The sequence below is a fragment of the Giraffa tippelskirchi genome, chromosome 3, assembly GCF_054371585.1.
Source record: "Giraffa tippelskirchi isolate mGirTip1 chromosome 3, T2T-mGirTip1v1.2.pri, whole genome shotgun sequence".
Lineage (NCBI taxonomy): Eukaryota > Metazoa > Chordata > Mammalia > Artiodactyla > Giraffidae > Giraffa > Giraffa tippelskirchi.
In genome coordinates, this window is record NC_137277.1 from 177093590 (window position 1) to 177116013 (window position 22424).

Consider the following 22424-nt stretch of genomic DNA (forward strand, 5'->3'; position numbering starts at 1 on the left):
TGTCCCCACCCCCTCATCACCTGCCCCAGTTTCTCTGTCCTGCCACAGAGCCTAGAGGTGTCAGATTGCATTTCCGGCTGCCTCTTCCCTTTGCACCCCCCCAATCCCCCCACCCTGCACCTGTCCCCTTGGCACCCACCCACACTCACCAGCCCTGCCGACCGGAGGGGCAGACCCAAGACCCAGTCAGAGGAACAGGATGGAAGCGCCTGTGTTAACGCTGGGGCTGCTGGCTGCCCTGGTCGTGTGTGGTAAGAACGGCCATCACCCTCCCCTAAGGGTCCCCACTGCATGGTCTCCTCTCTCCTCCTTTGACCCGGGACACCCTCTCCCAGCACCAGGCCCACTTCCCCACTCCCACGGCCATTTTTACCCTGGAGGGGCCAACCCCCGGGGTCCCACTGCACGCCCAGCAGGACCTCAGGGCACCGTCCTCCCTGGGCCCCTGTCCCCTACCCTCCCCAGGCAGCTGGGGCTTGAACGAGGAGGAACGGCTGATCCGGCACCTGTTTGAGGAGAAGGCCTACAACAAGGAACTGCGGCCTGCAGCGCACAAAGAGGAGAGCGTGGAGATCTCCCTGGCCCTCACCCTCTCCAACCTCATCTCCCTGGTGAGGGGCCCCTCCTCGCTGGTGGGGGAATGGCGGCGGCCACAGCTTCCTGGAGGTCCGGCTGGGATGGCCATGGGGAGGAAGGTCAAGGCCCCAGCTCCACCTCCACCTCCAGTAGGTCCCCTCCCCTGGAAGTGCACTCAGGCCCTCTCCATGCCCCGTGCTGCCTGCAGACGTCAGGTGATGCCCCTTCCTCTCCAGCTTCAATTCTGGTTCTCCCTCCACCCCATTTTGCACCCATGACACATTCGAGAGGCTGTGTGCCCTCCCCGCTTCCTGGTCTGTCCATCCACTCCTGACTGCTGGGGACAGGTCATTGTCGTGGTCTCCCCCAGGGTGGGAGCTGGGAGAAGGCACCTGGGGAATGTATACAGGCCTCTGGGGCACCGACTTCCTGTTTGATTACAGAAAGAAGTTGAAGAGACCCTCACCACGAATGTGTGGATAGAGCACGTAAGGAGAACACCCCACGCAGAGCCAGGGGGTGGGAGGGAGGATGCACGGCCCAAATTCCCCCCTTCTTGCTTCTGCTGGGGGATCCCCAGCTTGCTTCAGACACTGTCCTCTAGGACAGACTGGCCCCCGCCTCCCGAGAAACCCCAGACCCAACTGCCCTTCTCACCAGCTAGTGCCACCACAGCCCAGGTAGAGCCTTCGGTGAATTAGGATCTTCATCTCGGGGAACACTGTCACAGCAGCTTGATTTTATTAGAAGACACTGTCTGCTATCTGTCAGTCGGTCTTCTATGTCCACTATGGAAATAGTCCTCCCTTAGTTGTGCAGTGCACATCCTACACAGCTGTACGTGACAGACCTGAGTCCCACTCTGTACCCACCTCCCCCAAACTCTTTTGTCCCAGCCCCAGATCCTGTTGAGTCTTCCCCCCTAGGGAGGTGGTTGGCACCGGGTGTAAGGGGGAAGTGGGGGACCCCAGACAACAGCAGAGCCCACTGCTGACATTCCTTTCGGGCTTCCAGGGCTGGACAGACAGCCGGCTGCAGTGGGATGCTGAAGACTTTGGGAACATCAGTGTTCTGCGCCTGCCTGCTGACATGGTGTGGCTCCCAGAGATCGTGCTGGAGAACAAGTTGAGCCGCAGCCCTCCCCGCCTCCCCGCCTCCTGCTGCCCCCACCCCGCTCCCACCTCTGCCTCCCCCAATCCTGGCCAGCACTCACTGTGGCCCTTGTCCATGTCCCCCAGCAATGATGGCTCCTTCCAGATCTCCTACTCCTGCAACGTGCTCATCTACCCCTCGGGCTCTGTCTACTGGCTGCCACCTGCCATCTTCCGCTCCTCCTGCCCCATCTCGGTCACCTACTTCCCCTTCGACTGGCAGAACTGCTCTCTCAAGTTCAGGTGCCCCCACTTCTCCGACCGCCCCTCCCCGCCAGGGCACCCTGCCAAGGGCTGAGGGAGGCAAATACCCCCCACCCCCAGGCGGAGGCCCCATCCCCACTGTGGCCCCAGCCAGCGGCTGAGACCCACCCTCTGCCCTCTGCCTTCTCCAGTTCGCTCAAGTACACGACCAAGGAGATCACCCTGAGCCTGAAGCAGGATGAAAAAGACGGCCGCTCCTATCCGGTGGAGTGGATCATCATCGATCCCGAGGGCTTCACAGGTGCCGGGAGCAGCAGCTCCTGGGTGGCCAGGCTCCCCTGGACACCTGCCCACAGATACAGTCACAGAGCTGCACGTGTGTGTACATACACGGGGACATGGTCACACTGGTACACAGACGTGCAGGTGGACACAGACCCTTCCCGGTCTGGGCAGGGTTCCTGGGGTTGATCTGGCCGACGGATGAGGGGGGTGGTTTAGTTTTCCCATCCCCAGAGGGTCCAGTGGGTGGTTGGGGCTTTGCTGTCATCTGCTGTGTGTTCCGTATGTCTTCCACATGGTGTGTACGCTGCTCCCTCCCAATGCCCCCCCTCCCCCGCCTGTGACCAGGCTCAGACCTTTTACGGGGCCCAACCACTTGCCCCTGTCTGTCAGAAGAGACCCACATCCCGCTCATCCCAAGGCTGGTACATCAGGGGTGGGAGGGGTAGTGATTCCTCTGACTGCTTTGCTATTCCCCAAGGCTCTTATTTGAACCACATATTGCCTCAGCTTTTATTTTTCCCAAGGAGGAAAAAAAAAAAAAATCTGTCCCAGAGGAAAACTTTGCCCTTGTAGAGTGAAACGTCCATCCAAAGCCCCAGGGAAAGTCACCCACAAACAGAACGTGAACTCTCCTCTGTGTCCCCACCCTCCCCAGCCCCCTTAGGATCCTGCAGACAGGCCTGGCTGAGCCCCTGGGCCGGCTGACTCCCCGCTAGCCCCCCATCCTGCACCAACCTCTCCTTGGCCACCTTGCCTAGCCTGACCCCAAGGCTTCCACGTGTCTCCCTCAGAGAACGGGGAATGGGAGATAGTGCACCGGCCAGCCAAGGTCAACGTGGACCCCAGTGCGCCTCTGGACAGTCCCAACCGCCAGGACGTCACCTTCTACCTCATTATCCGCCGCAAGCCGCTCTTCTACGTCATCAACATCCTGGTGCCCTGCGTGCTCATCTCTTTCATGATCAACCTGGTCTTCTACCTGCCGGCCGACTGTGAGCCCAGCAGCCGGCACCCCCTCCCTGAGGGTCCTTGAGCTCGGCCGCTCCAGCCCTGCCCCTCACTTTCCCCAGGAGCCACTTGGGGGGGTCACCACTCCTGGGGTTCCCTGCCCAGGGTTCATGCATGAGGAGCACGTGGCCTGTCAGCAGAAGGGCTCTGAGACCCTGTGGAACATCCCTTAAGCGGACAGGGCCCCAGGGAGTCCCATCCCTCTTGGACCTCACTTCTGCCTCTCATGCTGGGCTTCCCAAGGACCCTAGGGAGAACACTAGGGTCTCCCTCTGCTGGGGAGAGATTGGCTGCAGAGCCAGTGGGTGGATCACAGGGTCTCTAGGAAACCAGGGCAGGGGGCATGAGATCTATACTCACCTGGTTCTAGAAGGTGTCATATCACATATCATCTGTGGTCACTTGGCTCCAGGACATTCACTATGAGCAGGGCACGGGGAGTTCCAGAGACAAATATGATCCAGCCCTGACCCTGGCAGACAGGGTGGAAAATATAGGATTGGGAGTGCATCCTGGGGGCGGTGGGGTGGGAACCAGAGCCAGGCTGCGAGGCGCACTGCAGATCGAGAAGGGGCACTGGGGCGGGGGGCCAGGGGTCTGTGACCATGGGGCCCACCCCACAGTGCTTCTCAGGGGCTCAGGTACGCAGGGCAGGGCGGTGCTGGGCTGGGGTCTCTGAGCACAGGGGTGACAGGAGGAGTGTTAGCCTGGTGTGAAGACACCCTGGGGCTTCTACGCGGGGCAGGACACAGCAGATCTGTGATCTAGGAGGGCTGAGTGGCAGGGGATTGGCTGACGAGAATGGCAGGTGTTCCTTGAGCTCTCACCCAGGCAGCTCTCTGCCAGGCAGAGTTGGAGCATTTAAGACACACTCTCTCACTCCGTCCTCCCAACGTTTAACAGTTGAGGAATCTGAGGCACAGAGAGGTTAGGCCGCTTGTCCAAGGTCACCTAGCAATAAGGGGCAAGAGGAATGGAAACCCAAGCGCTCTAGCTCCTGAGCCCTGGGCACCATGGCATTGTGGACAGTAGTGCAGAGGCCACCGTGCAACCCTCCAGGCCCCAGGCCAGAGGTCACCGCTAAGGACGGGCTCCCCTAGGTGGTGAGAAGACTTCCATGGCCATCTCGGTGCTCCTGGCCCAGTCTGTCTTCCTGCTGCTCATCTCCAAGCGGCTGCCAGCCACGTCCATGGCCATCCCCCTCATCGGCAAGTGAGCGGCCCTCCCAGACCACACACCCCACCCCTCACTCCCCCACCGCCGCCACCCCACCCTACCACTCCCCACCCTGGGCAGGGGCTCCAGGCTGCACCTGCGCCCACAGGTTCCTGCTCTTTGGCATGGTGCTGGTGACCATGGTCGTGGTGATCTGTGTCATCGTGCTCAACATTCACTTCCGCACACCCAGCACCCACGTGCTGTCTGAGCGAGTAAAGAAGGTGAGGGCTCAGCAGCCAAAAGTTGGAGATTGTCCAGCGCCTCTCTGCAGTGGAATGGGCGAGGCGCATGCGTACATAGGCACGGGCACGCAGGGGTGGTACCCGGCAGCGTTGGAGCGCATGAGCATGTGCACATGGGCGGGGCAGGGGTGCTACCCCGGCTTCTTGACTCACCCCAGGCTGAATGTTACCCAGAAGAAGTCAGACTTTAAAGAGACTGCAAGATTTCCTTTCTGTGACGTTCAAGGACAGGCAAAACCAGTCTTTAGTGCTAGAAGTCAGGGTGTGGTGATTCCCTCTGGGGCTGCGTAGGAATTGATGGGGGCCAGGCAGGAAAGAGGCGAGCTTCCCTGGTGGTTCAGATAAATAATCTGTGCCAGCAGTGCAGGAGACCTAGGTTCGATCCCTGGGTCGGGAAGATCCCCTGGAGGAGGGCATGGCAAGTATTCTTGGCAAGTATTCTTCCACTCCAGTATTCTTGCCTGGAGAATGCCATGGACTGAGGAGCCTGGAGGGTTACAGCCCATAGGGTCTCAAAGAGTCCGACAGGACAGAGCAACTCACACACACACAGGCAGGAGGGAACATCTTAGATAAAGTTCTTATCTAAGAGGTGTTTACACAGTGAAATGCTTCTGCAGAATTTCACCTGGCTACAGGATGGCAGTTTGTTGATTCTATTGTGTATTGGTTATACCTCGATTCAAAACAAAGTGAGAACTGTGGGGGCAGGGTCCCCAGGAGGAGTGCTGTCCTTGCCTCTTGGCCTCTGCAGGGCCACCTGGTTGTTTGGGGGCAGCTGAGGGAGGTCATTAGCAACTTTTCTGGTCTTAGCTCAGCATTTGGGGCATTTTTCTGACCTTTTGTTTTTAACCTGGAATTCATTTTCAACCAGAGTTCTTCTCTATGCTGAGTAATGAGGGAGAACTGGAAGCAACCTAAGTGTTCATCAGTAGGGGTCGGGGGGATAAATGATGCATTGGGGAACACCTTGTGGCAGCCAGGGGTGGAGCCCCAATATTTGGATGAGTGAAGGTGACCTACTTTGTATGATGGCCCCTCTGACCTGCCCAGCTCTTCCTGGAGACCCTTCCTGAGATCCTGCACATGTCCCGCCCGGCGGAGGACGGACCCAGCCCCGGGACCCTGATCCGGAGAAGCAGCTCCCTGGGCTACATCTCCAAGGCAGAGGAGTACTTCTCACTCAAGTCCAGAAGTGACCTCATGTTTGAGAAGCAGTCAGAGCGGCATGGGCTGGCCCGGCGCCTCACCACAGCACGTGAGTCTCCAGTGGCTTAGAGTTTGGCCTCAACTCTAAGGTGGGGTAGGGACAGGCCTCATGCCCACCCCTGGCCTGGTGTCCACAGGCCAGCCTCCAGCAGGGTCTGAGCAGGCCCAACAGGAGCTCTTCAGTGAGCTGAAGCCAGCTGTGGATGGGGCCAACTTCATTGTCAACCACATGAAGAACCAGAACAATTACAATGAGGTGAGTAGCCACAGGGTTGCCATGTACAGGCGTTCAAGTAGTGCACTAATCAAGCATATCCTGTCTTAACGGGGCACAGCTCCCCTCCGAGATACCTGCCAACATAGATGAAGGAGTGAACAGTGAGTGGAGATTCCAGGCCTGTAAGGGAGGGGGAGCCCCTGCTTAAAACCTCATAGCAGTGTGTGGCCAGGCACACACTCAGGTATACACTCAAGCACATAGCTCTGCCCTGTTGGCACCACACTGTGGACCTCCCTTAGGGTCCTTTGTTTCTCCCAGCTGCCAATCATTTTCCATCCCTGCTCAACTCCAAGCCTGAAACTCCAGACAAAGCCAGAAACTTAAAAGGCTGCCTTATATGGTTGTTCAATATTGTACGTATGCGTATGTGCTAAGTCACTTCAGTCATGTCTGACTCTGTGATCCTATGGACTGTAGCCCACCACAATCTCCTCTGTCCATGAGATTTCCAAGGCAAGAATACTGGAGTGGGCTGCCATGCCCTCCTCCAGGGCATCTTCCTGACCCAAGGATCGAACCTGGATCTCTTAGGTCTCCTGCATTGGTAGGCAGGCTCTTTACCCCTAGCGTATACAACTTGTAAAAATTCTCTCTTGAGATAGGGGCACTTTTTTCAGTTCACGTACAGGCTCGCGGCAGCACTGCGTGGCTGGGAAGAGGCCATGGCCCTGCTCTCTGTCTCCTGGACACACAGGATAACCAGTCCTGCCAGTCGCTGGGGAGCAGGGGGGGTGCTGGGTATTTGCTGGGGACACGCCAGCACCTCCCATCTGCTGCAAGCCTGAGGCAGCCCGCACAGCCATGCCGAGGCTGTGCGTCTGTCACCGGTCCCCAGCTTGGGGTGGGAGTCTGTGGTCTGGGGGCCCTTCTCACCCCACTATTGCTGTCACCCTTGGCCCCAGGAGAAGGACTGCTGGAACCGGGTCGCTCGCACTGTGGACCGACTCTGCCTGTTCGTGGTGACACCCATCATGGTGGTGGGCACAGCCTGGATCTTCCTGCAGGGCGCATACAACCAGCCTCCGCCCCAGCCTTTCCCTGGGGACCCCTTCTCCTACCGCGAGAAGGACAAGCGCTTCATCTAGAGCCCTTGGCCCAGCCCAGCAACGAGGCCATTTCCAGGCATGGGGGGAGGGGGTTTGCCCTGAAAGGGATGGGCCTGCAGGGGGTGGGGGTGGGGCGGGTACCTGTGTGGACAGGGGTGTCTGAGAGACCACCAGCTCTTTCTGGGGAGGCCATATCTTGGCCCTGAGACCTGAGCCCAGTTGGTCCTTGCAAGGCTGGGGCAAAGACAACTGAGATCCAGGAGTGGAGGGGGGAGCCCCACATCTCAACGGTGGTTCTTTTGCAAATAAAACCAGGATCCCCTGGAGAAGGTCTGAGCGTGGACATTGGCTGGGGATTGGACAAGGAAATTTGTGGGGAGGCAGGGGGCTGGCTTGGGCTTCCCAGGTGGTGCTAGTGATTAAGAACCTGCCTGCCAGTGCAGGAGATGCAAGAGATGTGAGTTAAACCCTGGGCTGGGAAGATCCCCTGGAAAAGGGCATGGCAGCCCACTCCAAGATTCTTGCCTGGAAAATCCCCATGGACAGGGGAGCCTGGCAGGCTACAGTCCATAGGGTTGCAAATAGTCAGACAGGACTGAGCAATTTAGCACACCCGCCCGCAGGTGGCTGGCTTAGGGACCAGGGAGTTTGCACTGGAGCCAGTCTATTGGACCACTCTGTGAGGGGTCAGGGAGACAGAGGCATCTTCTAGCCTCCCTCTCCCCAAGGTGTGGGTGAAGCAGGTGGGATCCTGGGCCTTTCCTCCCCTGCTCCTCCAGCACCCCCTCTTGCCAACCCCTAAGCCTTGGGCGTCTGAGGCCCCACCTCTCTCTCCAGGTCTACTAGGGAAGGAGTTTCTTGGCAGGCATGGGAGCCTCAGGACTGCAGAATGGCCTTCCCCAGGCTTTTAAGCCTCCGCCACTCTCTCTGGGTCCCTCTGGGAAGCTGAGGACAGGGGTGGATAGGTCAGGTTCAGCATCCACGGAAGCCAGAGGTCAGCCTGTCCAGCTCAGGTCAGACGCACCATCTGAAAGCCTCAGGACTCAGCCATCCCCCCAGGGACAGGCACTTATTCCTCCTCCCAAAGTAGGGTTGCCAAGGCAAGACTTGGGACGTACATATGCTAAAAAGAAAGATGATTCATTGTCTATCTGAAATTCAAATTTAACTCAGTTCAGTTCAGTCGCTCAGTCGTGTCCGACTCTTCGTGACCCCATGAATTGCAGCACGCCAGGCCTCCCTGTCCATCACCAACTCCCGGAATTTACCCAAACTCATGTCCATCAAGTCGGTGATGCCATCCAGCCATCTTATCCTCTGTCATCCCCTTCTCCTCCTGCCTCCAATCCTTCCCAGCATCAGGGTCTTTTCCAATGAGTCAACTCTTCGCATGAGGTGGCCAAAGTATTGGAGTTTCAGCTTCAACATCAGTCCTTCCAATGAACACCCAGGACTGATCTCCTTTAGGATGGATTGATTGGATCTCCTTGCAGTCCAAGGGACTCTCAAGAGTCTTCTCCAACACCACAGTTCAAAAGCATCAATTCTTCCGCACTCAGCTTTCTTCACCATCCAACTCTCACATCCATACATGACCACTGGAAAAACCATAGCCTTGACTAGACAGACCTTTGTTGGCAAAGTAATGTCTCTGCTTTTCAATATGCTATCTAGGTTGGTCATAACCTTCCTTCCAAGAAGTAAGCATCTTTTAATTTCACTGGCTGCAATCACCATCTGCAGTGATTTTGGAGCTCAAAAAAATAAAGTCTGACACTGTTTCCACTGTTTCCCCATCTATTTCCCATGAAGTGATGGGACCAGATGCCATAATCTTAGTTTTCTGAATGCTGAGCTTTAAGCCAACTTTTTCACTCTCCTCTTTCACTTTCATCAAGAGGCTCTTTAGTTCTTCGCTTTCTTCTTCGTCATCTGCATATCTGAGGTTATTGATATTTCTCCCGGCAATCTTGATTCCAGCTTGTGTCTCTTCCAGCCCAGCGTTTCTCATGATGTACTCTGCATATAAGTTAAATAAGCAGGGTGACAGTATGCAGCCTTGACGTATTCCTTTTCCTGTTTGGAACCAGTCTGTTGTTCCATGTCCAGTTCTAACTGTTGCTTCCTGACCTGCATACAGGTTTCTCAAGAGACAGAGACAGGTCAGATGGTCTGGTATTCCCATCTCTTTCAGAGTTTTCCACAGTTTATTGTGATCCACACAGTCAAAGGCTTTGGCATAGTCAATAAGCAGAAGTAGATGTTTTTCTGGAACTCTCCTGCTTTTTCGATGATCCAGCAAATATTGGCAATTTGATCTCTGGTTCCTCTGCCTTTTCTAAAACCAGCTTGAACATCTGGAAGTTTACGGTTCACATATTGTTGAAGCCTGGCTTGGAGAATTTTGAGCATTACTTTACTAGCGTGTGAGATGAGTGCAATTGTGAGGTAGTTTGAGCATTCTTTGGCATTGCCTTTCTATGGGATTGGAATGAAAACTGACCTTTTCCAGTCCTGTGGCCACTGCTGAGTTTTCCAGATTTGCTGGCATATTGAGTGCAGCACTTTCACAGCATCACCTTTGAGGATTTGAAATAGCTCAACTGGAATTCCATCACCTCCACTAGCTTTGTTTGTAGTGATGCTTTCTAAGTCCCACTTGACTTCACATTCCAGGATGCCTGGCTAGGAACGCTGTATTTCATTTTGCTACATCTGACTTAATCTCACAACTCTACCCCAAAGGGAGCCCCCACCAATCCTATCCCAAGGGCCAAATTCTTTGAGGATATGGTTCGGTGTGGTCACCTACCCCCAGGGTGGCCCAGAGACCCCCACCTCCTGGTACTCACACCCTGTGTGGCGCCTCCCACACGGTCCCGAGATTGGTCTCTGTGACCCGTAGACTGAGGCAGAAGTGATGGTGTGTCACTTCTGAGGGTAGATAGTGAAAGACATCGCAGCACATTCTCGCTCGCTTGGTCTTGCACCCTTACTCATGGTCAGCTGGCTCTCTGACTTTGGGGAAGCCGGCTGGCATGATGAGCAGCCCTGTGGAGAGGTCCACGCGGCAAGGAACTGAGGCCTCCGGCCAACAGCCTTGTGAGTGACCTCGGAAGTGGATCCTCCAGCCGAGGGGGCCCCTTCGGTCACAGTGGAGCCTTCGGATGAACCCAAAAGTCTCTGAGCCAGAACCACCCACTCAACTGCTCCTGGATTCCTGACCCTCAGCAACTGTGTGAGACAGTAAATGTCTGTTGTGTCAAGAGACAACATTTGGGGGAGGTTCGTTACACTAGCAGTGTGACCTTGGGCCAACTACCCCTCATCTCTCAGCTGCAGTTTTCTCATCTGCAAAGTGTGTCTTAAGTCCGGCTCATGAGGTGTTCTGAAGATCAAATTTGCTAGTAGGAGTCATAGTAGTTACATGTGTCCTGCAAATTTAAGGGGTGGCTATTTATCTCATTCCTCATTTGTGGGCCTCGGTCACCAAGAACAGGCCCCTGGGCGCTCACAGGGGTCTTCTACATCCAGGCCTGGTGTGGTAACTGAGAGGGGACTGAGGCAGGCTGGAAAACCTGATTCTTCACCTCCTTGGTGTGCAGGCTTGAGACTCACAACTGAGCCCACATCCCTCAGAGGGAATCAGTGACCTCATGAGCTCAGGTATATAGAAGGAATGATGTTTAGTCTTTCCATGGAACTGAAGAGAAGAGAAATCATTTGAAATCAAAACTGACCCTACTTACTTCTGCTGTCCAATATGAACCTTCCAAAAATTCAAGGTACAAATCTTTAGTTTTTTTTCCCCCTCTCAATAGGAAAACTAGCTTAGACTTACACCTTTCAGATGAGCAGGGAGTCTGGGTCTTCCCTGGAATTGGCCACCAATTCGGGAAGGGTCTCTGTCTCACACACACAGATGTCTAAATAGCGTGTGTGTGCTCAGTTGTGTCTGACTCTTTGCAACCCTATGGACTGTAGCTCTCCAGGCTCCTCTGTCCATGGTAATTCTCCAGGCAAGAATACCGGAGTGAGTTGCCCCTCCAGGGGTTCTTCCCAACCTAGGGACCGAACCCGTGTCTCTGGCGTCTCCTGCATTGCAGGCAATGCTTTACCACTGAGCCACCTGGGAAGCCCACGCAGAGATGTGTGAGGGCGGAAAGGCTGAAATCAGATCCCTCGACCACTGTTGTTGCTTCTCTTTGCCACATGGTGGCTCTGTTTGCAGCAAGTCACACAGTCCAATAGCAAGGCCTCAGTGTGTCAAGCCTGCTCAGGTAGCTGGCTATAAACCTTCTAGAGGAGAAGTGAATTGAAAGTCGCTCAGTCATGTCCGACTCTTTGTGACCCCATGGACTATATAGTCCATGGAATTCTCCAGGCAAGGGTACTGGAGTGGGTTGCCTTTCCCTTCTCCAGGGGATCTTCCCAACCCAGGGATCAAACCCAGGTCTCCCGCATTGCGGGTGGATTCTTTACCAGCTGAGCCACAACCCCGCAAATGCCCCACCAGGTTAAGGATGCCTCTTGAACAGGTTCCCAGGGTCACAGTGGGTCCCCCAACAGCACCCACTCGCCCAGCACTCCAGCCCCAGGGTGCTGTCAGGACTGGTCCACCCTCCGGGTGACATGGAACCCCATCTCCTTCCTTCCCCAGGAAGCCACACCAACAGGGGGCTAGCTTCCCATGAAGCCAGCGGGAGTCCCTACACACTTTCCCCAGGCCAGCACAGCTACCCACCCTCTCTCAAATGGCGATAAATCCATCAGGAAAATGTGCCGGGCTGTAAGGAACAGGAAATCCCCAAGACTCATGGTTTAAACATTAAGGTTTCCTCTTTCTCATATGGGAAGAATCTCGAGACGGCAGCTGCTTCCCCAGCTCAGCTGCCCCACAAAGCTGTGAGGGACCCAGCTCTGTGCTCTCTGCCCAGCCCTCCCTCCTTCATGTGCTGACTTTGTCCTCCAGCCTGAAGCCTCAGGTAGCACCTTGACTGCCACAGCTCCGTGCTTCACATCATCTTCAAGGCAGGAAAGGGGTCAGCCTTTTCTGACCCTTTTAGCAGGAAGAAAAAGCTGAAACCACTCAGCTGACTTCAGCAGACACCCCATCGGTCAAGAGGTCATCACATGGCCGCCCCGCCTGCAAGGGAGCCTGGGAAATGAGCATTTTGCTTTTCCGGCCTCTGGAGGAGAAGGTGGCAGAGTTGTTAGACAGCGAGTGAGGACTACAGGAGGCTTTCTCTTAATGGGTTCCAAGCTCTTGTTCCCTGATGCTGGGAAAGATGGAAGCAAGAGAAGAAGGGGATGACAGAGGATGAGATGGCTGGATGGCATCACCGACTCAATGGACATGAGTTTGAGCAGACTCCGGGAGTTGATGATGGACAGGGAGGCCTGGGGTCACAAAGAGTCAGACATAACTGAGCAACTGAACTAAATTGAACTGCAGCTGTTGTTTAATCTCTAAGTCGTGTCTGCCTCTTTGCAACCCCATGGACTGTGGCCCGCCAAGCTCCTCTGTCCATGAGATTTACAAGGCAAGAATACTGGAGTGGGTTGCCATTTCCTTCTCCAAGGGCTCTTCCCCACCCAGGGATCAAACCCAAGTCTCCTGCATTGGCAGGTGGATTCTTTACCACTGAGCCACCAGGGAAGTCCAATGGTTCCCATACCCCAACCTTAACACCTCCAGGGCAGAAACTGCCACTCCTCAGAGATGCCCCAAGATCACCAAGGAGACCTCCCAGAGCAGAGAGAAGAGGAGAAACCAGGAGTCAAAATCTGCATCCAGAAGAAGGAGGTACAGTTCCTACCAAAAGGAAGTCACTCTCCAGAGTGTCCCTTTTCCTTCCCAGACACTTGTAGGGAAGAAAGTCAGAAACGTCCAGAATCAGCTGACCATCTATTCCTGGGGGTGGTGGAGGACGGCAGGCAGTAGGTGGTCCATGATTATGGGGAAGAAGCCATTGATGATCTTTGGCAAATCATCGTCTTGGAGGTGAGCAGAGAGGAGGAGGTGGGCTTCCCAGGTGGCGCTAGTGGTAAAGAACCCACCTGCCAATGCAGGAGACCTAAGAGACATGAGTTCGATCCCTGGGTCGAGAAGATCCCCTGGAGAAAAGGCATGACAACCCACTCCAGTATTCTTCCTGGAGAATCCCATGGACAGAGGAGCTTTGGGGGCTGCAGTCCATTAGGATCACAGAGTCAGACACGTCTGTAGCAACTTAGCACAGCACAGAGGAGAGGTACCGCTTTGCAAAACAGATGACAGACTTGAGTCTGAAGGGAACCGGGGGTGAAGTGGGGAAAAGGAGCCATTGGCTTTGTAAACTCCAGGGAAAGTGGGCTACACACCTAGATGTGTGGTGAGAGTGAAGCTTTTTGGGTTGCGGACAGGGTCATCCAGGAAAACCGAGTGTAGGTTCCAGAGCAGGAGCAAACGCGAGATCAAGGTAGTTCAGGGAAGGCAGGGGCAGTACTGTTACCTCTCGAGCCCAGAGTCCTGGCAAGGACAGGAAGGCCTTGTGGCCCAATGCAGGGGGCTGGGGTCTGAGCCAACCTCACCTGGATCTCCAAGAACAGGGCACGTGGGCTGACTTCTGCTTCACTGTCGCACATTGAAATGGCCAAAGACGCCGTTTGCTCGGGGGGAGGGGGACACATCCTCTGATGGTGCCTTCCTTCCAGCCATCAGAGACCTCCCCCACCCTTCCCCCAGCGTGCCGAAGGGTGGGCAGCACGTGTGGGAGCCTGCCCACCTACTGGGTCATGCTGAGCTGTCTGCTGGGAATAGCCGGTCAGAAGACAGGTGGCTCACTGGCAGCAGGGCCCTCAGCGCCTAGATCAGCCTCAGCCCACCCTCCTGCTGACCGCAATCAACAGCGTGGATGGGGCTTGTTTTCTGGCCCCTCTTGGTTGGTTGGTTTAGTCGCTAAGTCGTGTCTGACTCTTGCGGAACACATGGATTGTAGCTCGCCAGGCTCCTCTGTCCATGGGGATTCTCCAAGCAAGAATACTGGAGTGGGCTGCCATTTCCTCCTCCAAGGGCTCTTCCTAATCCAGGAATCGAACCTGGGTCTCCTGCATTGCAGGCAGATTCTTTACTGACTGAGCTATGAGGGAAGCCCTTCTGGCCCCTCTGGGTCCACTCATCAGACCTTTCATCTTGCCTGCCCCCACCTTGGACCGTGAGTTCCCATGAGCAGTTCAGGCTTATCCCTGGGTCCCCCTGGCCTCACGCTGTCCCTCCACAAGCTGGGGACTCCATGAGTGGACGATTTCACAGATACTGAGGCCCCAGTGAGGAGCCCCTACTCAGGGGCTGTCCTATTCCCTGGGGCCTGCATCCCAAATCTTCCTTGGTCCCCCTTCCTTTAAAGCTCACCAGACCCGAGTTCCCTGCCTCAGAGACCGGGGAACCCCGAGACCCGGTGCTCTCATTTACATTCAGGCTTGGGGGCCTCAACCATGTGACACAGAAACTCAAGCACCAAACATGTTTACCCACCAGCCTTCCCTCCTCCCCAAATCCTGACTGGGCCAGAGGAAGCAGGAGGAGGGAGCCCCAGTCGGGACCCTTCCTCAGCGCTCCGCCTTCCTGTCCCATGCTCATCTATCCCCAGCTGCGTCCTCAGCCCCCGGCCGGAATGCGGACGGAGGACTGGGTCATCTGAGCCTGAGAGTGGGGACGGAGGCCGGATGGTCTGGGCAGATGGAGCCCCTCCATCCTTCCCAGCTTGGGTAATCTGAGCCCGGCATTGTGTCCGCATGGGGACAGCTGACAGCGCTGTGGTCAGACAGCTGGCGGGGTTGGGCTGGCCTGGCCGGGGTGGTTTGGGGTGGGAGAATGTGGGCTGTTACATGAGCCTCGGAGGCGGCACCCCCAGCCCCGGGGGGAACTGCAGTCCCACTTCGTCCCTGTGGAGAACCGTGGCACCATGTGCGGGGGCCAGAGGCTGCTGTTCCTTCTGCCGCTGCTGGCTGTTTGCCTGGGTGTGGACACAGAGGGTCTGGGGCCTGGGGAGGCTGGGAGCAGGAGCCCAAGGCCTCAGGGGACAGAGAGTCTGGGGAGCGGGGCTACTGAGGCCTGTCCCCCACACCCCAGCTCCCCACTTCTCTATGTCACCCCCTCCCGTGGCCCCCCCCCGCCCTGATCTGCCCCAGAGGCCATGTCCCAGGCTCACCACTGTCTGCTCCAGGGGCCGAGGGCCGGAACCAGGAGGAGCGTCTGCTTGGGGACCTGATGCAAGGCTACAACCCCCACCTGAGGCCCGCAGAGCACGATTCGGACGTAGTCAACGTCAGCCTGAAGCTCACCCTCACCAACCTCATCTCCCTGGTGAGCACGGGCCTGTGTGTGTGTGTTGGGGGGTGGGGGCAGGGATGACAGCCCACTGCTCCCCTGGGACCCGCTGGGAAGTAAAGGGGTGGCTCCAGCAGGCAGGAGTAGGCAGGGCCCACAGGGGAGAGAGAGAGGGCTTGGGCAGCCCACCAGGGAGCTGGCCAACTCCCATGGGGGCTGCCCAAGAGGCTGGGGTCTTGTAGGGACATCTGGGGAGTCAGGGGGGGCGGTTAGTGATGGGGGCTTTGCCCTCTGTTCTGCACCTGCAGAATGAGCGAGAGGAGGCCCTCACCACCAACGTCTGGATAGAAATGGTAAAAAGCCACTAGACTGCCCTCCTCCTGCCATCAACCCCACTCTGGGCCCCCGAGGCCCCTTAGAGCTGCCTGTTTCCCTCCCACCCCATCCTGCCTCTTCTGCGCTCCCTGCCCCGGGAGGGGGCCCGGTTCGTGGGGGTGGGATGGGGTCTGGCAGACCCTCCCCCTGCAGCAGTGGTGTGACTACCGGCTTCGCTGGGACCCTCGAGACTACGGCGGCCTGTGGGTCCTGCGGGTGCCATCCACCATGGTGTGGCGGCCAGACATCGTGCTGGAGAACAAGTGAGGAGGGGGGTCCTGGGCAGGGCAGGGCAGGGTCCGCAGGACAAGGGGGCCTCCGGGAAGGAGACGGGTGAACCGAGGGTGCAGCTGGGGACCCTGAGGGCGCCAGGGCACTGGGACTAAGGGTGGGGCCCCGGGGCCAGCAGCTCCACCGCCTCAGGGCTGGGCCGTCTGGGTGGCTGCTCTCCCCCCTACTGTGGGGACAAGGACAGCTCCTTCAGGAGGCATAGGACTAGTGGGGAGCTTAACCACCATCGGTCGCGGTCATGACCCACGTGGAGGAGAACTGGGGCTCGGGAGCCTTGCAGGGTGGGTGTTGTGGGAGGTTGTTGAGGGAGGCAGTGGTCCCCGAGGCCGGGTGGGGGGGACTTGTCAGGGGTATGGTTGGTGGCTGGGAAGGGTTGGTGTCCCCGGGCCCCACCCACTCGGGGCAGAGGACTGGTCAGGGTGGGGGAGGGTCTCAGTCTAGCAGGGGCTGTCGGGGCGCGGGCCCCCAGCCCCACAACCTGGCCTGTGTGCAGCGTGGACGGCGTGTTCGAGGTGGCCCTCTACTGCAACGTGCTCGTGTCTCCCGACGGCTGTGTGTACTGGCTGCCGCCGGCCATCTTCCGCTCCTCCTGCCCCGTCTCTGTCACCTACTTCCCCTTCGACTGGCAGAACTGCTCCCTCATCTTCCAGTGAGGAGGCCCGCACTGGGGGGTGGGGGATTCTCCCAGCCCATCAAAGAGGGGCCCTGGCCGGGTGGGGACCCGAGGCTTCCGGCCGGGGGTGGGGAGCCGGGCTGCACCTCCCTGGGGCCCAGACATCTGGAGATGCCCACGACCCTCCCTGCTAAGCCCCAGACCCCTCACTCATCCTCCTTCACTGCCTCAGTTTCCCCGCCCGTGCGCCAAAGACAACCATCAGGGACTGCGGTGGGTGGGCAAGAAGGCACATACATGCCCACGACACACGTGCACACACGCATGCACACACGCATTAGACCACTGCACCCTCAGACCCATGGAGAGGCCAGGGCTATCTCAGTGTCCTCCTCCATCAATGGGGGGATGACGGTCTGTGGGAGTGGTTCCCTGTATTTTAGAGAAGCAGCCTTTTTTTTTTTTTTAGTAAGGGAATCTGTCGGGAGACTCTCTTCAGTAAAAACAGATCAGAGAGGTACAGGCTGTATTTCCTGTTCTCACCATTGGCCCCTTCTGCCCTGGAGGCAATGGAGGGAAGGGACCCCCGGGTGGCCCTCGGCTCTGGCTGCAACCTCCTGGTCCTTAAAATCTATAATTTCCCCAGACCTCTAGAGCCAGACTCCCTGTCCCGCCCCGCCCCGCCCCATCTCATGCCAAGGTTTTGTGGAGAACTTAGAAATTCTTGACTGAGCTTTTTGAGGCAAAACTGCCCACAGTTGCCCTCAGGCGGTGGTCTCTGTGACCTCCTGAGTGAGTCTACACACACTCCAATTTATCCTCTTTTCCACCCCCATCTCCCAGGTCCCAGACCTACAGCACCAATGAGATCAATTTGCAGCTGAGCCAGGAAGATGGTCAGACCATCGAATGGATTTTCATCGATCCTGAGGCCTTCACAGGTAATCTCCAGCCAAGGTCCCTGCAGGACCTGGCTGTGGGGGCGGGGCCAGACCGAGACCACGCCCCCTCCCGTGCTACTCAAGATGAAAGCTCCTGTAAACCATAAAATGCACGTCATTTAAAGGCCCAGCAAAGCTGATCTTCCTCATTGATAGTGACTCTGGTTTTGGCGGGAGGGGCGTCAAGCATCCATCCCCGCACAGTGGTGCTCCTGTGGGCACTGTGTTCCGTGGGCTGCCGGGATGGGCCCACCCTCAGTCCCTGTGCCCACCCCTGCCTGCTGCCTGCAGAAAACGGGGAGTGGGCCATCCGGCACCGGCCAGCCAAGATGCTGCTGGACGAGGCGGCCCCAGCCGAGGAGGCAGGCCACCAGAAGGTCGTCTTCTACCTGCTCATCCAGCGCAAGCCCCTCTTCTACGTCATCAACATCATCGCGCCCTGTGTCCTCATCTCCTCCGTGGCCATCCTCATCTACTTCCTTCCTGCCAAGGGTACCTAGGGCTGGTGGGAGGGGGGCTATGGCCCGGCCAGCAGCACAGGGAGCAGGGAGGGCAGAATGGCACCATGACCTGGCACCAGGGGCATGGAGTCCTTGTGGGGAGGGGACTGCCCCATGGTGGGGAGGTTGAGATCCACTCTGAAGGCCTCTTGGTCATGGGCAGCGGGGGGCCAGAAGTGTACCGTCGCCATCAACGTGCTCCTGGCCCAGACTGTCTTCCTCTTCCTCGTGGCCAAGAAGGTGCCCGAGACTTCCCAAGCGGTGCCACTCATCAGCAAGTAAGGCTGGCTCTCATGCTTGAGCCCACTTCCTTTCCTCCCTTCTCAGGAACATGGGGTACTGCCCTCTTGCCACTCCCCACCATCCTCAATCCCAGGGATTTGGGGGAATCAGCCACTAGGGGTGGGACTGATATCTGGGGATGAAGCGACCAGCCCCACCACCTGCCTATCCCGCCCTGCAGGTACCTGACCTTCCTCCTGGTGGTGACCATCCTCATTGTCGTGAACGCTGTGGTCGTACTCAATGTGTCTTTGCGGTCCCCACACACACACTCCATGGCCCGAGGGGTCCGCAAGGCAAGCTCCCTACCCTTGCCTACTTCAGCCTCTCCCTGCTCTGTCTGTTCACACGCCCTCCTGGCCCTGGGCACATTCCTCACCCACCACGTTCACCAACAAACCGGCCCCATGTATATCTTGAAGCACATGCCCAGATGGATCAAGAATAATATACAGTGTTTACTCTGTGGTTGGCATATTACGTATACTAACTTATTTAACCTTCATAAGACTTCTGTGAAATGGGTATTGGTCTCATCTCTGGTTTATACATGAGGAAATTGAGGCACAGAGAGGTTAAGTAGCCCAGCTGAGGTCGCACAGCAAGAAAGTGGAGGAGGCAGGATTCTGCCCAGGCCGAGTGGCTCCAGTGCCTGTATGAGCTGCGACCCACCTGCAACAGTCAGCTCAGACCCTTGTTACAAAGGCAGATTCCCGGGCCTGCCCCAGACATCCTGGGTCAGAGGTAGGGCCTAGTAATCTGTGTTTATGACAAGTGCCCTGGTGATTCTGACGTGCACAAAAGTTTGGGGGCCCTGGGTCAGTGTCTGGCACAGAACAGGTAAGCCGTAGCAAGGCCAAGCCACTGCACCTGCCAGGCTGCCTCGGGGCCCCCATCACGTGAACTCTTTGTGTGCCAATCGTCACCTTCTGCTCCCAAGCCTGGTCACCCAGGAGGGTCTGCAGGCCACTAGGCTAAGCCACGCATGACACCTCTCCAGGTGTTCCTGCGGCTCTTGCCACAGCTGTTACGGATGCATGTTCGCCCACTGGCCCCGGTGACTGTGCAGGATGCCCAGCCCCGGCTACAGAATGGATCCTCCTCAGGGTGGCCAATCACAGCTAGGGAGGAGGTGGCCCTCTGCCTGCCCCGCAGTGAACTCCTCTTCCGGCAACGCCAGCGCAATGGGCTGGTGAGGGCAGCGCTGGAGAAGCTCGGTAAGGCAGGGGGTGTGATGGACAGGAAGGGTTGTCTGTTGACCAAGGTGCCAGGTACAGCGGATGAGGGGTGGGCAAACGTCCAGGTTGGGGAGAGAGGGGCTGGGGCCCCTAAGAAAGCGGGGGCCACTTTTTCAGACTGTTCCTCTCCCATTCTACTCCCAAACCTTACCCTTTCTCATCAACAGAGAAAGGCCCGGAGTCAGGGCAGAGCCCAGAGTGGTGTGGCAACCTGAAGCAGGCCGCCCCGGCCATCCAGGCCTGCGTCGAGGCCTGCAACCTCATTGCCCACGCCCGGCACCAGCAGACTCACTTTGATAGTGTAAGTCAGCAGGGAGTGGGGTGGGGTTTGCACACCTTGTGTGCAAACTTGGATCTGAGATGGGGGCGGGATGATTGGGATGTCCATGGTATGGCAATGGCATGGAAAAAGTAGAATTGGGAGTGGCACCATGGAACCATGGAAAAAGCCAGGGTCAGACCTAAAGTAGGTGAGAAGGGCTCGCGGAAATGAAGAGCAGAAGCCTGCTGGATGGCTAAGGATGCCCCAGAGATCCAGCCTTGGTGTCACCTCTGGTCATCTCTTACCCTGCCTCCCACCCTCAGGGGAACAAGGAATGGTTCCTGGTGGGCCGAGTGTTGGATCGAGTCTGCTTCCTGGCCATGCTCTCACTCTTTGTCTGTGGCACTGCCGGCATCTTCCTCATGGCCCACTACAACCGAGTGCCCGCCCTGCCTTTTCCTGGGGACCCCCGCTCCTATCTGCCCTCCTCTGACTGAGCTAACCGATTGCTGCTAGCCATGTGGAGTCTTATCAGCTGTGTTCTGCTCTGAAGTCATGAGTATACTCTTTGGGAAACACTCTTGGGGGATATGTGAGAAAAGCTGGGGAAATAAAGAGACAGAGCTGGAACCCCGGAGTGTTTGGGGCTGGGATGTGGGCAGAGTGTGCTAGTGGAATCAGCATGCACGTGGCACTGGCTTGCTCGTCTTGGCACTCCCCTCACTTCAGCAAAGTACTGTCAACTCCCATCACTTCTGAAACCCTAAGGACTCTGTTTATCCTATCCCCAGCTAGACAAGGTCCTAGCCCTCCAGGCCTGGGCCTCCCTTCCCTTTTGCAAGTTCCCTGCAGCCTCTTGAAGGAAGGGAGTCAAGAGAGAAGTGAAGAGTGGCGGCCAATGCTCTCTTGAAAGGGAGGCAGCCTACTGCAGGTGGCATCTGCCTGCTTTCTGAGGGCTGTAGGCACCAACCATTTTATGAGTTTTATTCTCTTTTTTCATTCTCAAAAGCTCCTCATAGCATTACAGATAAGCAAGAGTCACTATTCCCCCATGTTTAGGTTGGGCAAATTGGGGCCTAGAGTAAGAGGGGCTTGCCAGAGCAATGGTGGATTAATAAGGTTTGGAGTTCAGAATTCCCAACTCTAACCCAATCTTAGACATTCTAAGAAAGTTCTATGGCTTGGAAAATGGACCCCTCTTCCTTCTCTTCTCAAAGGCCAGGGAATTTGCACTGATCTGAAGGGATGGTTAAGACAAGAAAGAGCTAGGGAGGGAAGTAGGGAGCCTGAGAGGAGACCCTGACCAACCTCCCTTGGCCCCAGTTAGGAAACAAGGAGGCTAGCTGGTCTTTGGGGCAGGTGGGATGGGGGAGGTGTCGTTAAGGCTATGCTTTTAGAGTATGGCTGGAGCCTGAGCCCTGAGTTCTACTGGTGACAAGACACTTTGGTGACAAGACATAAGCACATTTGTGCTTCCTGAACCTGCATCTTCATCTGTAAATATGGGTACAGATATCAATTCCTATCTACCTTCATCACAGGATCAAAGGTGCTGGTGAAGATTAAAAAAAAGTTACAGTGTCCCGACAACAGGACATTGTTGTGGGGGTGGGGGTGGGGAGCAAGACCCCAGAAATAGCCAGGGTTGCTGGCTTTCGGGATCATTCATCAGCAGGTTCACTGCATTTACTCCAGAGCGTGTGTGTGTGCGCTGCACGCACTGCTGTGTATTTGGAGCAGCAGGTAATTCGATGATGGAGGGACCACTGCTGGTTCCTATAAGCCTTTTACAGGCTCAGCCACCTGGGGTGAGTCTCTCACCCTCTGACTGCCTCCAAATGTGGAGAGGAGGAACTCTGTAGCTCCTAGCACAAGTAAGCAAAGATGAACAACCGCTACCGTTTATTGAGGGCTACTTTGTGTAGAGCCTGACACTGATTATCTCGATCAATCCACAAGGCAACATGAAGATACGGGTAGTGTATCAAAAGATGGTCAGTACTAAAGAAACAGCGTCAGGGAGGTTAGGAGAGAGTCCAGGATCGCGCAGCCCCACTGCGGGTGGAGTCGGGATTTGTAGCACGAGCCAGCTCCCTCAGCGACTCGGAGCTGCGCTTCTCCGAGCCCGCCTCGGGAGGCGGTCAGGACGCCCTCGGCTCAGCAGGGTGGGCAAGCGGGAAGCAGGCAGGAACAAGGTCCGGGACAGGAACCAAGACCCGATTTCATGCCACACAGCCGCCAAACCTGAGCGCCTCTGCGCAGAAGGAAGGCGTCCGGGGATATCCGCCCCCTACCCGGCCAACGCGGCAACGTTCCGCTGTGCCCTGAGCAACCGGAAGTGGCCGGACCCTAGGCGGAGGGACCTGGGGGAGCGGAAGTCACTTCGTGAGGC

General features: G+C 56.9%; 2 protein-coding genes across 6 annotated transcripts; both read left to right on the forward strand.

The window, feature by feature from the left end:
* The first annotated feature begins 188 nt into the window (after window positions 1-188).
* On the forward strand, window positions 189-7545 carry CHRND (cholinergic receptor nicotinic delta subunit). 5 transcript variants are annotated; one of them, XM_081579678.1, is made up of 12 exons: window positions 189-251; window positions 466-611; window positions 1020-1064; window positions 1591-1700; window positions 1815-1970; window positions 2123-2307; window positions 3008-3208; window positions 4325-4436; window positions 4549-4663; window positions 5738-5942; window positions 6031-6149; window positions 7076-7545. In XM_081579678.1, exons 1-12 carry the CDS (start codon window positions 200-202, stop codon window positions 7256-7258), a joined length of 1629 nt encoding a protein of 542 aa, XP_081435804.1. In that variant the 5' UTR covers window positions 189-199; the 3' UTR covers window positions 7259-7545. The 5 variants fall into 5 exon arrangements, with proteins under 5 accessions (XP_081435804.1, XP_081435805.1, XP_081435808.1 ...); XM_081579679.1 differs by having other exon boundaries at window positions 2123-2232; XM_081579682.1 differs by having other exon boundaries at window positions 2123-2232; window positions 4633-4663.
* A 7524-nt stretch (window positions 7546-15069) lies between these two features.
* On the forward strand, window positions 15070-20662 carry CHRNG (cholinergic receptor nicotinic gamma subunit). Its single transcript, XM_081585691.1, has 12 exons — window positions 15070-15220; window positions 15427-15566; window positions 15839-15883; window positions 16059-16168; window positions 16690-16845; window positions 17653-17750; window positions 18042-18242; window positions 18414-18528; window positions 18714-18828; window positions 19533-19749; window positions 19938-20071; window positions 20356-20662. The coding sequence occupies exons 1-12, from the start codon at window positions 15166-15168 to the stop codon at window positions 20527-20529; spliced, it is 1560 nt and encodes a 519-aa protein (XP_081441817.1). The 5' UTR covers window positions 15070-15165; the 3' UTR covers window positions 20530-20662.
* The last annotated feature ends 1762 nt before the right edge of the window (window positions 20663-22424 follow it).